This window comes from Puma concolor, chromosome A2 (genome assembly GCF_028749965.1).
Source record: "Puma concolor isolate L17-30 chromosome A2, mPumCon1.1.hap2, whole genome shotgun sequence".
Lineage (NCBI taxonomy): Eukaryota > Metazoa > Chordata > Mammalia > Carnivora > Felidae > Puma > Puma concolor.
In genome coordinates this window covers 14,283,525-14,295,944 of record NC_141668.1, presented here as the reverse complement: position 1 = coordinate 14,295,944, position 12,420 = coordinate 14,283,525, and the positions used below count along the sequence as shown (strand labels likewise).

Genomic DNA, 12,420 nt, shown 5'->3' with positions numbered 1-12,420 from the left:
CAGGCGCCCCATAAAATTTTTTAATTTTAGAGTGAGACATAGCATGCAGGGAGGGGCAGAGAGAAAAAGGGAGAGAGAGAATCTTAAGAAGGCTCCATGGTCAGCACAGAACCCAACATGGGGCTTGATCCCATGACCCTGGAATCATGACCCAAGCCAAAATCAAGAGTCGGACATTCAACCGAGCCACCCAGGCATCCCCCCATTTTTTTTTTAATTTTTAATTTTAAGTAAACTCTACACCACACGTGGGGCTTGAACTCATGACCCCGAGATCAAGGCCTCTTTAAGGAGGCCTTTTTTTTTTGTTTTAAGTTTATTTATTTATTTTGAAAGACAGATGGGGGGAGGGGCAGAGAGAGAGAATCTCAAGCAGGCTCTGTACTGTCAGCATGGAGCCCGATGTGGGGCTCAAACTCATGAACCATGACCCGAGCCGAAATCAGGAGTTAGATGCTTGATCAACTGAGCCACCCAGGAGTGCCTAGAGAGGCCTTCTTGAAACTACCTGAAGTTTGGGCCTCTTGCCATCTCTGGATTGAGCCATCCATTGATACACACTGTCGCAGAAGTCTGGGTTTTTCCTTTGTAGCGTTTAATACAATTTCATTTGTGTAATGATACAATATTTAGTCTTCCCCACAAGCCTGAAAGTTCCACAAGGTAGGGACTGTTTTCTATTGCTAACCATGGTATTACCAGGGCCCCAGTACATTGTATACAGCAGGTACTCAGTACTCTCTCAGCAGGTACAGCCGTGTCCCACAAATCTATCTTATTAGATAGTCTCCAAGGAATAGGTGGAGAGGTACCTAAAGTTGATGAGCTTGGTGGTGGAGACGGTGGCTGAGTGGTCAGAGGGGTAGAGGAGTTCAGGGCTGGTGCAGTGGGGGAAGCAAGAAGGGATACGAGGACACTGAAGGATGCTCACCGAATGAGTTTGTCCCCGTGCTCTCAACATCCCATTTCCACCCCAAATGAGTCCTTCTTCAATCATTTCTTTAGAGAAAGAGGTAAACATCTGAGTAAAAAACCAAGGCCAAAACAGCTTTGCAGAATTATAACATGTCCCAGAAACCAGTCACAATTCAACTGGATTGGACTTCAACACAGAAATGATTGTGTTCCTCCAAATAATCTTCAGTTTAGGAAGCTCCCACTCCTCCAAGATGTGGAAAGATGAATACACCTTCTTCTGCTGCCAGTTGCTGAGAAAGAAGTTTTTTCTCCTGATGGACCAACACTATTTCTTTTTTGCTGCTCTTTTCCCTTCTCCTTTCCTTGGTTTCCCTTTGCCACGAAGCTTCTTTAGACGCATCTGCTCATCCTTGAAGTCCTGATGCTCATCTCTGAGTGGAGAAAGAAAAAGAGCCAGTATTTGTACCCGAGTGGAAAAGCACACCAATGCAGCACTCTTCCCTTAGGCTGTTGTGGTTATCGGTCCTTGACTTCTACAGGGCACGTGCTCAGCCTGGTGAACAGAAAGGACAGGGAGTCCCCAGTGTATACATGAGTTGTGTTCCAGAAGTTCACTTCTGAGTCATAGTGTCCCCATGAGCGACAGTTAAATTCCCAGGCCAGCCCATATAAACCTATGCAACTATGATACAGTGCTAATAATTACCCCAAATTTCCCTGTAACACTAAGACTGAACAGAGGGAAGCAGAAAGTGGGTATGAGCTTCAATAGCTACACAGAGACCCTGAGAGCCGCAGGAACCAGTACGTCCTACAAGGAGAAGAGGTCTGGAGGAAGCTGCCTTCATGGCCATGGATGATTCACACGAAAAGGCTGCTGGGGAAAGGCTCAGGCAGAAGGAAGCCAAGTCAACAGACAGATTTAGAGATCAAGAAGCCAGGGCTGTTTGGACATGTGGATGGGGTGTAAGACGGCCTATACTCTAGAAAAATGTCTGCATTCTAAGATCAAATACCTTTTAATATGTAAGCTCTAGAACCCATTTCTTTTCTTTATAAAGTTTATTTATTGAGAGAGAGAGAGAGAGAGAGAGAGCATGCGTGAGCTTGTGCGCCTAAGTTGGAAAGGGGTTGACAGAGAGGAGAGAGAGAATCCCAAGCAGCTCGATCCCATGAACTGTGGGATCATGACCTGAGCCAAAATCAAGAGTTGGACAATCAACTGACTGAGTCACCCAGGTGCCCCTGGAATCCATTTCAACCTGGGTTTAAATCACGGATCCATCTAACATTTAGTAGCTGTATGCCTTTGGATAAGTGACTTTTCCCTCTCTGTACCACATCTGTAAAGAGTGGATAATCATGGCATATGAATTAAATATGGGGGGGAGGGGTTGCTGGGTCCAATTTTTCACTCCTTAGGTGGTTTTAAAATAGACTGGTTTTCTAGGGTACACAGTTTCATTCCATGAACAGGATAGACACAACTGAGCTATTTGGAATTCACTATGACTGCCCTCAAATAATCTATTCTCAATAGAGCAGCCAGAGTAATTCTTCAAAACTCTAAAACTCAAAAGTTTTCTTAAAACTCCATTCCTCTGTTCACAGGCCTATGAACGGTTCCCCATTTCACCCAGAGTAAAAGCCAAGACCTTGTCATGGCCCTCAGAACCCTTCATGATCTGCCTGTGGCCCTACCGCTCTCTCCATAGCCCGTGCTACCCCTGGAACATACCAGGTACACTCCAACCTCAGGGCCTTTGCTCTGCCTGGAAAGTTCTTTCCTAGGTCCCACTTGACTTACTCACTACCTTTAAGTCTCTGCTTAGACCTCATCTTCTCAAAGAGGCTGACCTTGACTGTCCTGTTTAATACTGTGACCCATCCTTTCCCCACCCACCACGTGCCCTGTCAGCATTCTTGATCCTGCTCAGGCGGCTTTACTATTTTTTCCCCCACGGCACACTCAGCTGTGTAGCATATCCGCTACATCTGTTCTCCTCTTCTTCCCTCCCTGCTCCACTCCCGCCAACCCTCAGCCAGAAGGAAGGCTCCAAAGGCAGGGGTCTTTGTCTCTGTGATGATACAGCCCAAGCACCTGTGTCACTGAATGAGTCAGTGTTTATGAGGACCTGTGCGTCCCTCCCTCGTTTGTAGGCCTTTGAGCAATATTTTCTTTATTGAAGATCGTCTAGTTTCATCCTGCCCGATGCCACAGGAGGTCTTCCATTAGAGGCACCATTTACCATAACCAGTGACCAAGTACATGAAAAGAATTGTGCTTTTCCACGGATAACTAACCACTAAGTATTTTTTCCCTATCCCCAAAGACAGTCAAGGTTTTATTTTTCAAACAAATGTACAGTGGCACCAAACAGGTAAATTAAAATAGCTGAATATGACTTTGTTATGGGTTATAATTTTCTACTCAGGAGATCTGCCTTCCATGATATTTTATTTTGGGTCACAATACAATTTTTATTTTCTGAGCCCAGACTAATAGCAAGGGAGAAAGTCCCAGAGCAATTCCAGAAATTCAGAATGTGTCATGGATTATAATCTCTCTTAATATATTAACTAAGAAAATCTATTCTGTTTTGTTCACTGCTGTTCCTCTAGTGCCCATCTTAGTGTCTATACATGGAAGATACTTAAAAATATTTCTGTTGTATAGATGAGTGTACCAATTTTTAGTTACCTGGAATGAATTATTAATTTTATTGTATTAAATAGTCCCAAGTTAACTTTTGTACTGCTGCCCTAAGACATGTGCAATTAAAACATATTAAATTTTCTTAAAGAGTAGATTTTTTTTTCAATATATGAAATTTATTGTCAAATTGGTTTCCACACAACACCCAGTGCTCATCCCAAAAGGTGCCCTCCTCAGTACCCATCACCCACCCTCCCCTCCCTCCCACCCCCCATCAACCCTCAGTTTGTTCTCAGTTTTTAACAGTCTCTTATGCTTTGGCTCTCTCCCACTCTAACCTTTTTTTTTTTTTTTTCTTAAAGAGTAGATTTATTTATTTTTAAAAGATTTTACTTTTAGGTAATCTCTACACCGAACATGGGGCTCAAACTTATGACCCCAAGATCAAGAATCACATGCTCTGACTGAGCCAGCCAGGCACTCCAAAAAGTAGATTTATTTTACATTAAAAAAAAAAGGTTGGGGGGGGGGCCTGGGTGGCTTAGTTAAGCATCTGACTCTTGATTTCAGCTTAGGTCATGATCTCACGATTCATGAGATCAAGCTCCGAGTAGGGCTCTGTGATAATAGCACAGAGCCTGCTTGGGATTCATATTCTCTCTCTCTCTCCCCCCCCTCCCTCTTTCTCTCTCCCTTCCTCTCTCTCTCTCTCCCTCCCTCTTTCTCTCCCCCCTCTCTCTCTCCCCCCTCTCTCTGCCCCTCCCCTGCTCCGTGTCTCTCAAAATAAATAAATAAGCATGAAAAAAAGGTAGATTTTAACTTTACACAGTTACACACTGTTTGAATTCTTTTATAATGAGTATGTATTAGCTTGGTAATTAAGGCTCTCTTTTAAAGAAAATGATCACATAGGCATTTGATCTCTTTTCTTTCTAGAGCAATACATAGTCCCAAGTACCTATACATACACAAATATGGAACACATGGTACTAAGAGCCTGTGCAATCCACATATTACTCTTAAAGGTGAACTACAACTTTTTTTTAGATCAAATTAATATATCAAAAAGGGTACAAACTAAAAATGCCAAAAATAAATAAACATTAGAAAAGGGGGCACCTGGGTGGCTCTGTCACTTAAGCATCTGACGTCAGCTCAGGTCAAGATCTTGCAGTTTGTGGGTTCGAGCCCTGCATCGGGCTCTGTGGTCCAAAGACGCCCGCTTTGGATCCTGTCTCCCTCTCCCTGCCCTTCCCCCACTCACGCGTGCTCTCTCCCTCTCTCAAAAATAAACACTAAAAAAAATTTTTTAAATGCCAGAAGAAGGTAGAAGGAAATAAGAACTGCAAAAAAACTGTCACTAGGAAAGAAAGAAGGCTCCCATAAACTCGCTAGGAAGGGGATCGGCTGCAGGCAGGGCCTCTCTTCATCTGACCAATCAGAACCTGCAGCTCTGGCGGCCTGAGGGGGCGGGGACGGGGGGGGGGGGGGGTTGTTCTTCTGCAGAATTTGCATCAGTTTTCCTCTGCATCCCTTTAAAGTGCTCTTAAATTAATAATTAAACATCTCTGTAGCTCAATATCCAGTCAGTTTGTCCAGGTTTAGACATAATTAAAATATGTCTTCCACTAAGTGCATGTTTCCTTTTTTTTTTTTTCTGGTGTGACCATTGTTGAGTATTTTAAAATCCTTTCCCCCCAAAACTGTGCCTTTTGAACAACCTGGGCACTTTTATAAGAGCCAAAAAACTATTAGGATAAAAAAACTAACTTTTTCCTTTTCTGATCTCCTAGAATAATCTCTTACAAGTTACTCTTTGTGCTTTTTTTCCATTACCTGTAGAGGCCAAGAAAACGTAGCGTCCCCATGAGTGCAAAGTAAGTGTTGTGATTTGGATACCAGTCGTAAGTCTCCTTCCTCTTGGCTAACGGTTGCTCACTGAAGAGCTTCACCACTTTCATGGATTTGGAATCAGTGGGCCTGGCAACTTCACCGAAGAGCCGGGCACTGAGACGACTCATGCGCAAGGCATATTCTGAAAGTGAAGACATTTCCTGAGCAGCAACGAGCAAGGGTCCCTACAGAAAATGAGAAGAAACATCAACAGGTTAGTGTATGAAATTCTAAGATTAACCAGTGAGCACTTTAGAAAATGAAACCAGCAGGCCACACGTGCATGTCATGTGGCCGACAGGACATGCCTTGGAGTTGGGAAATGTCCACAGTCCGAATGGTTGTTTCCTTTGCATGCTTTATTTACATTTCTAATTTTTACATTTGGGATTTCCATTCTATTACCTTGCTCTAGTGAACTTTTTACAGTGAACTGTTTTGTTATTTACTGACAGCTTACCTGTTTGTAGGCTAGATGAGGACAGGCAAATGAGTTATCCTACCACAGCATTGTTATTATACCTTCAGAAAACACCCACCTCAGCAATCTGCAGAATAAAAATGCTGACTGCTTGCCATCTAAAGGTTTAATCATGGCAGAGAAATAATTATCCTGTTGTCTTTATTATCAGCCCTTTGAACACTGTTCTCCTCAAGGGCTCCAGATGGCTCTGAGAACTGCTAATGAGTTATGAGGTCATTTAGCCTCTAGGTTGCTGGATTGAATTCTGCCTAGAGACTGAGAGCCATTCGGGGAAAAAAACAAAACAGAGACAGTAGTCTTATAGAAATAAACCCAATGGCTCTTAAGATTCATTTTATTCCTGAAAGGAAGGACTTACGGGTTATAAGGTTATCTGTCTTTTCTTCCGTCTTATATACTCTGCCTCAGTGCACGCCAGTTAACTTCTTATTAACTGAAAACAGTACATTGAATGTTGAAAGAGGTAGAAGGATGCTATCCGTAATATGAAGAGATTTCAGCTAATATATATCAAAAATTAATAGGCGATACCTAAGAATCAAGAACATTGCTGGTAGAATAGCCGTCCCATCCCATCCCAGGCCAGATGCAGAGCTTCCTGGTGGCTGATGGTGTTAGTTACTGTGAAATTTGGAGAGGAGAATCTTTGCTAAGAAACTGTCCTGGGGGACAGTCTGGTGGGGGTGAAAAGGAGCTGATATCCAAACGGAAAAAAGGCATAAACCTATCTTGAAAAACCAATTGGGAAAAAATATAGAAAACAAAAATATTTCCTAGAGGGCCTGGCTGGCTCAGTCAATGAAGCATGTGGAGTTTACTTAAAATATAAAGTAAAATCTTAAAAAAAAAAAAATAACACCCTCTAAACAAGAATACTGCCCAGTAAATTTCAAAATAACTTGCAAGAAAAGAAAAAAAACCCAAAACCAGTTTAAATTAAGGAATTTTTCTTGTCCATTTCAAGACCCATTGAAAGAGCAGAGGCTGACCTCAGAACAATTGCAGAATGTGGATCTCAAACCAGTTACCGATCGTTTAACACCAACCAAGCAAACCTGGGCCAATAGTGCCATCTGAAGGCCAGCAATGGGAGAACCATTGGATCTAGGGTCTCTTCTCTGCCCCTCCAACCTGGGGATCCCATGCAAACCTTGCTTTTTCCATTTCCTGTCGCTTCTCTCTCAACTCTTAGAGTTGTGTGGATGGGAGTGGGTTGGGTTGGGTTGGGTTGGCTTGTTAGGGGTAAAGTTATATTTTCATCAGTGAGAAAAAAAAGGCATTAACAGTTCAATGTATAAATACGAAATCGTAATAAATCAGTGCTGTAAACCTCTAACGGCCTTGCAGACTCCATAGTGGTCTTCAGAGGCTACAAAGTTTCTTTGCGTGCTTTACCTTTCCTCTTTAAAGTTATCTTTTTCTGAACATCAGATTTAAAAAAAAAAAAACTAAAACAAACGGTTTCTTAATCACCTTTGCTTTGTTTTGCTTACCTGCTATTATGGCATTAGAATAAATTTCTTCTGCAAGTGCACAGTATTTCCACAACCAATTATTTGATGGCCAGGGAACTATTGTTTGTTACAATGTTTTCAGACAGATAATGTTCCAAATTCCATTGCTTTTTTTTTTTTAAAGAGTTCTTTTTTTTTAATGTTTATTTTGGAGACAGGGTGAGCAGGGGAGGGGCAGAGAGAGAGGGAAACAGAGAATCCCAAGCAACCTCCACACTGTCAGCAAACAGCCCTATGTGGAGCTCAATCTCACCAACCATGTGATCATGACCTGAGCCTAAATCAAGAGTCTGGTATGTGACCGACAGCTGTCCAGGCGCCCCCCCCCCCCCCCCCCATCGCTTTATTTTTAAATGAAGATGCAGCATGGAGTCCTGAGGCCTAGGTTTGCATCCTGGCTCTACCATTTATTAGCTGGGTTATTTTAACAGTTACTTATTTTCTAAATCTGAGTTTCCTTTTTGGAAAACAAAGCTTGCGGGGCTACTGTGAGAAATAACTAAGACTGTGACAGTAAATAGTTACTTAAAAAAAGAAAAAAAAAATCTAAATGTGTTTTTAAGTTTGGTGCTTGTATGATCTAATCAGACACAATTATGTATTCTTTGTCCTTATTTAATGCTTATCTTTGAAACACTGTGCATGAACAGGGGAGGGGCAGAGAGAGAGAGAAGGGGGGAGAGGGAGAGGGGAGAGGGAGAGGGGAGGGAGGGAAAGGGAGAGGGAGGGAGGGGGGGGAGAGAGAGAGAGAGAGAGAGAGAGAGAGAGAGAGAGAGAGAGAGAGAGAGAGAGAGAGAATATCTTAAGCAGGCTTCTCGCTGTCAGTGCAGAGCCCCATGTGGGGCTGGAATTCACGAACCGTGAGATCATGACCTGAGCCGAAGTTGGATGCTTAACCAACTGAGCCACCCAGGTGCCCCTATTTATTTTTTAAGATTTTATTTTTAGGTAATCTTTACACCTGATGTGGGACTCATGCTCATGACGCCAAGACCAAGAGTCACATGGTCTGACTGAGCCAGCCAGGTGCTCCTATTCCTTGTCCTCATTTAACCATGCAAAAAAGGAGATATCTTAAAAAAGGAGCTACACACTTCATGCAGTTAAACCGCTATCTCCCTGGAATGACATCCTCACTTACAAAAACTGACAGCCAGAGAAATGCAGGGGAGGGGACCAGCAGCTCAGTAACTTGAAAGGCAGCAAGGAGGAAGGGACCCCTAAGGAGAGTGATCACTGAAGCCATCATAGGATGCTAAGTTATCTCCAGGCCCACTTTGTAATGTAGGAAATTACTGGGAGACATAAATGGCAAAGAAGTCTCATTAGAATCCATTGGGACACGGCTATACCACAAAATCCAAGTCCTAAAACTTTTATGATGGAGAAAGGGAATAAGCCTCTTCAAACCTGAATCCCTTACTAGAAATAAAGATCCATTTGCTAAAAAGAAGAAAACGGGAAATGATTATAACAATTATCAATTACTGCTCTGTAGTCTCCTTCCACAGAGCAGACATATGTCTCTGATGAAGAATGGCATAGGAGCTTGGTACGCTCTGTTTTAACTTTATTTATGGGCGCCTGGTGGCTCAGTCCTTAAGCATCAGACTTCGGCTCAGGTCATGATCTCATGGTTCATGCGTTAGAGTTCCACAATGGGTGAGCTCGAGACCCACTCTGGGTAAAAACAAAACAAAACAACACAAGCCTTGCTTTGGGTGAGCCCCGCTTCTCTCTCCTCAACCCCCCTCTCTTTGCCCCTCATGGGATTCTATCTGCCCCTCACTCACTTGTGCCCTCTCTCTCTCAAAAAAGTTATTTACTTTGACCGTGAAAGTGAGCGAGCCGGGGGGCGGGTGAGAAGCAGAGAGAGGGAGAGAGAATCCCAAGTAGGCTCCATATTGTCAGCACAGACCCCAATGTGGGGTTCGAACTCCTGAACCATGAGATCATGACCTGAGCCAAAACAGTCAGAGGCTTAACTGACTGAGCCACCCAGGTGACCTGGTATGCTGTTCTTTTTTTTAACATAGGCTAAAACAGCTACACAGTTCTGTTGTCCATAAATACTGGTTCTAGGACTGGTAAATTGTCACTTTTTACTGGCTTTAAGTTTTCTTTCTTTTTTTTTTTTAACTGGAAAGCCTTACTTAGGATTTTTTTAGGATCCTAGTATGCCTCCTTACAGAATCTTTCAATTTTATGTTACAAATAAAAATATTATTTTAAAGACAATAAAGGAAAAGGCAAATAAGTTACAGGTCAAGATTTTTATTTGCATGAAGCCATTCCAGCAAGTATAAAATAGTCACTTAAAAACTTAAAAACATCATTTTTCCTTAAATGAAATCTAAAGTAAACAGTACCATGAAGAAAAATTAACTGGAGTGGAAAATGCTAAGGAAAAAAAAATATATACATATATATGTTCAAATGTACTGGAGCAAGACATGTCAAGCCCACACAAGAAAACTCCTATATTTTTACTCTAGCATAAAGGGGCAACTTTCATTGATCTTTTTGATAGGTTTGATGCATTTAAAATTTTTTCTTTTTCAACGTTTTTTATTTTTGGGACAGAGAGAGACAGAGCATGAACAGGGGAGGGGCAGAGAGAGAGGGAGACACAGAATCAGAAGCAGGCTCCAGGCTCTGAGCCATCAGCCCAGAGCCCGACGCGGGGCTCGAAGTCACGGACCGCGAGATCGTGACCTGGCTGAAGTCGGACGGACGCTTAACCGACTGCGCCACCCAGGCGCCACTAAAAGTTCAGGTTTTGGGGGCACCCTGGGTGGCTCAGTAGGTTAACCGTCCCACTTCAGCTCAGGTTGCAATCTCAGGGCTAGTGGGTTCGAGCCCCACATCAGGCTCTGTGCTACTAACAGAGCCTGGAGCCTGCTTCAGATTCAGTCTCCTCTCTCTGCCCCTCCCCTGACTGCGTACGGTCTCTCTCAAATATAAATAAACACTAAAAAAATTTTATAAAAAAATAAATTAAGGTCAATAACTGGCTTGGGATTAGGTTTGCTTTTTTTTTTTTTCTTTGAAAAGGGCAGATGAAGTACAGGAGTTCTTAACCTGGGTATCCCTTAGCGGGGTGAATCCCGTCGAACTTTAAAAGTGTATGTTGAATGTGTGTGTGTAAATTCTGCTGGGGAGAGTTTTCATCATTTTCTCAAAACCACTGGTTACTGGAGAGCACCAGCTTTGCAGTAGAAAAGCCATTTGGAATCTTGCCTCTGAGCTTTGATGGCCGTTTCGTGTCTGCAGTAGTAGGTATCCTTTGCCTCCATTTTCTCATCTACCACTTAAGTTACTACCTCATGTGTTTTGAAGCTGACACGCATACTCGTGGCACAGTGGTTGCCCTAATAATCATCAGGTCTCAGGGAACCCACACACGTTCTTCACACGTGTTTCACAAAACTAAATACGATGCTTTATTATTTTTAAAACCTGGTACAGACTGTCACTGGGTCGTAGGGACACGAACGCTCTGAACGTCAGTCCGCTTTATTCAGTTCAACAAAAACGCCACCAACCCCCTGCAAATGACTGGATCACGCCTGCTTGTGATGGAAGCAGGTGTCAAGTCAGCGGACGCTTGTATCCTTAGAGTATTCCCCAATTTTTTTTTTTTTTTTTTAATAATTTCCATACCCAAGGTGGGGCTGGAACTCAAGACGCCCAAGGTCAAGAGTCGCATGCTCTTCGGAATGAGCCAGCCAGGCGTCCCGCAAATATTTTTCTTTCAACTGGCAACAAAATTAATCTGCATCCCCACACAAAGTGACGGTACAGAATACCGCCGGATGAGCTGACAAACCGAGCCTTGCACGCTACCTAATCAGAAAGACAGTAACTGTGTCAGAGAGGCAACTACGCTAGAGTCCTTCGTTTGGTAAATTCCCCCATTTACGCAGGAAAAGGCCAACTTGTCTGTTGGACGGTGTGAAACCACCGAGCTGGTTAATAATGAAATCGAATCATCTTATTCTTGGCAACTCTACAAGGCTGGAGACCCTCGCAGAACCTCTCCCACGATCGCCGGAATCGCACACTTACGGAACCCCCCCCCCCCCAAAGCTCCCGGACAGCCTTACCTACGCGCGACCTTCCTCTCCCGCGGGCCCCTCTCCCGGAAGGCCCGCCCTTCTCCCGGAAGGCCCGCCCCCGGCCGGGCTCTAAGCTCGGACGCCACTCTACAACGGAGAGCAGTGGAGAAACAGAAGCTTGCGGCTAGAGGGGAGCCCTAGTGAAACCCGGAACTACTAGCGCTCTCTCTTGGAGGCTTCAGAGGTCCTACTTGGCACCTGCGCAGTGAGGGCAGTGCCTCGGGTGTGTGCACTGGAGGTGGTGGTTTAGGGAGGAAGATTGGCTTTGCTGAAAAGTCTTGCAGGGTTCGCTAACCGTATTTTGTTGGACAAGAGCTACAAACCCTCCAAACCTCTAAAGTAATGGTCGTGCGCGTGCCGCGTGGTGGAGGATAAAATGCACTTTCTTTTTTCCGTTCCTCTTTTTTTTCATCCAGCCTAGGCCTTGATGTGCTCCAAGGGCATTGCTTGACTAGGGGCTGAAGGGTTTTCTGGCCCATCGGCGATGCCATTTCCCTCTCCTTGCACTTACTTACTCATTTTCTAATAGTGGATTAGTAACACCTCTAAGAGGGCCGTTCTTGATACCTTTTGCTGGATCAGGGCACCATTTGGAGCTGCCTGTTTATCTCCCCCAGTGGCCCTTCAGGCAGGAGGGATGGGATATTTATCTGACTTTTTAGTAGTTACCTAGATAGGCTTGGGAGATGGTGGAAATACTGTATTTCCCTCCATGCTAAATCTGCTCTCAAGCACGGCACACCTCAGGCATTGTATGAAGTCTTTATTGACTGATAGTAAGGCTCAAGACATTATTTTCTAAGCATTATTCAAAGCCATTCACAAATACTCCAGAAT

General features: G+C 43.7%; 1 protein-coding gene across 1 annotated transcript; it reads right to left on the bottom strand.

Annotated features, from left to right (window-relative positions):
* Positions 1-574: 574 nt before the first annotated feature.
* On the bottom strand, positions 575-11,631 carry MRPS33 (mitochondrial ribosomal protein S33). The gene is made up of 3 exons (XM_086688541.1): positions 11,572-11,631; positions 5,411-5,652; positions 575-1,349 (listed from the first exon to the last, which is right to left on the bottom strand). The coding sequence occupies exons 2-3, from the start codon at positions 5,623-5,625 to the stop codon at positions 1,244-1,246; spliced, it is 321 nt and encodes a 106-aa protein (XP_086544667.1). The 5' UTR covers positions 5,626-5,652; positions 11,572-11,631; the 3' UTR covers positions 575-1,243.
* Between the last annotated feature and the right edge of the window lie 789 nt (positions 11,632-12,420).

Bases quoted from the DNA above. Each gene is read 5' to 3' on its own strand.
- MRPS33 (XM_086688541.1), bottom strand. From the start codon at position 5,625: ATGTCTTCACTTTCAGAATATGCCTTGCGCATGAGTCGTCTCAGTGCC. The intron at 1,350-5,410 runs GTAATGGAAAAA...TTCTCCACTCAG, and splicing joins CGTTTTCTTGGCCTCTACAG to AGATGAGCATCAGGACTTCA.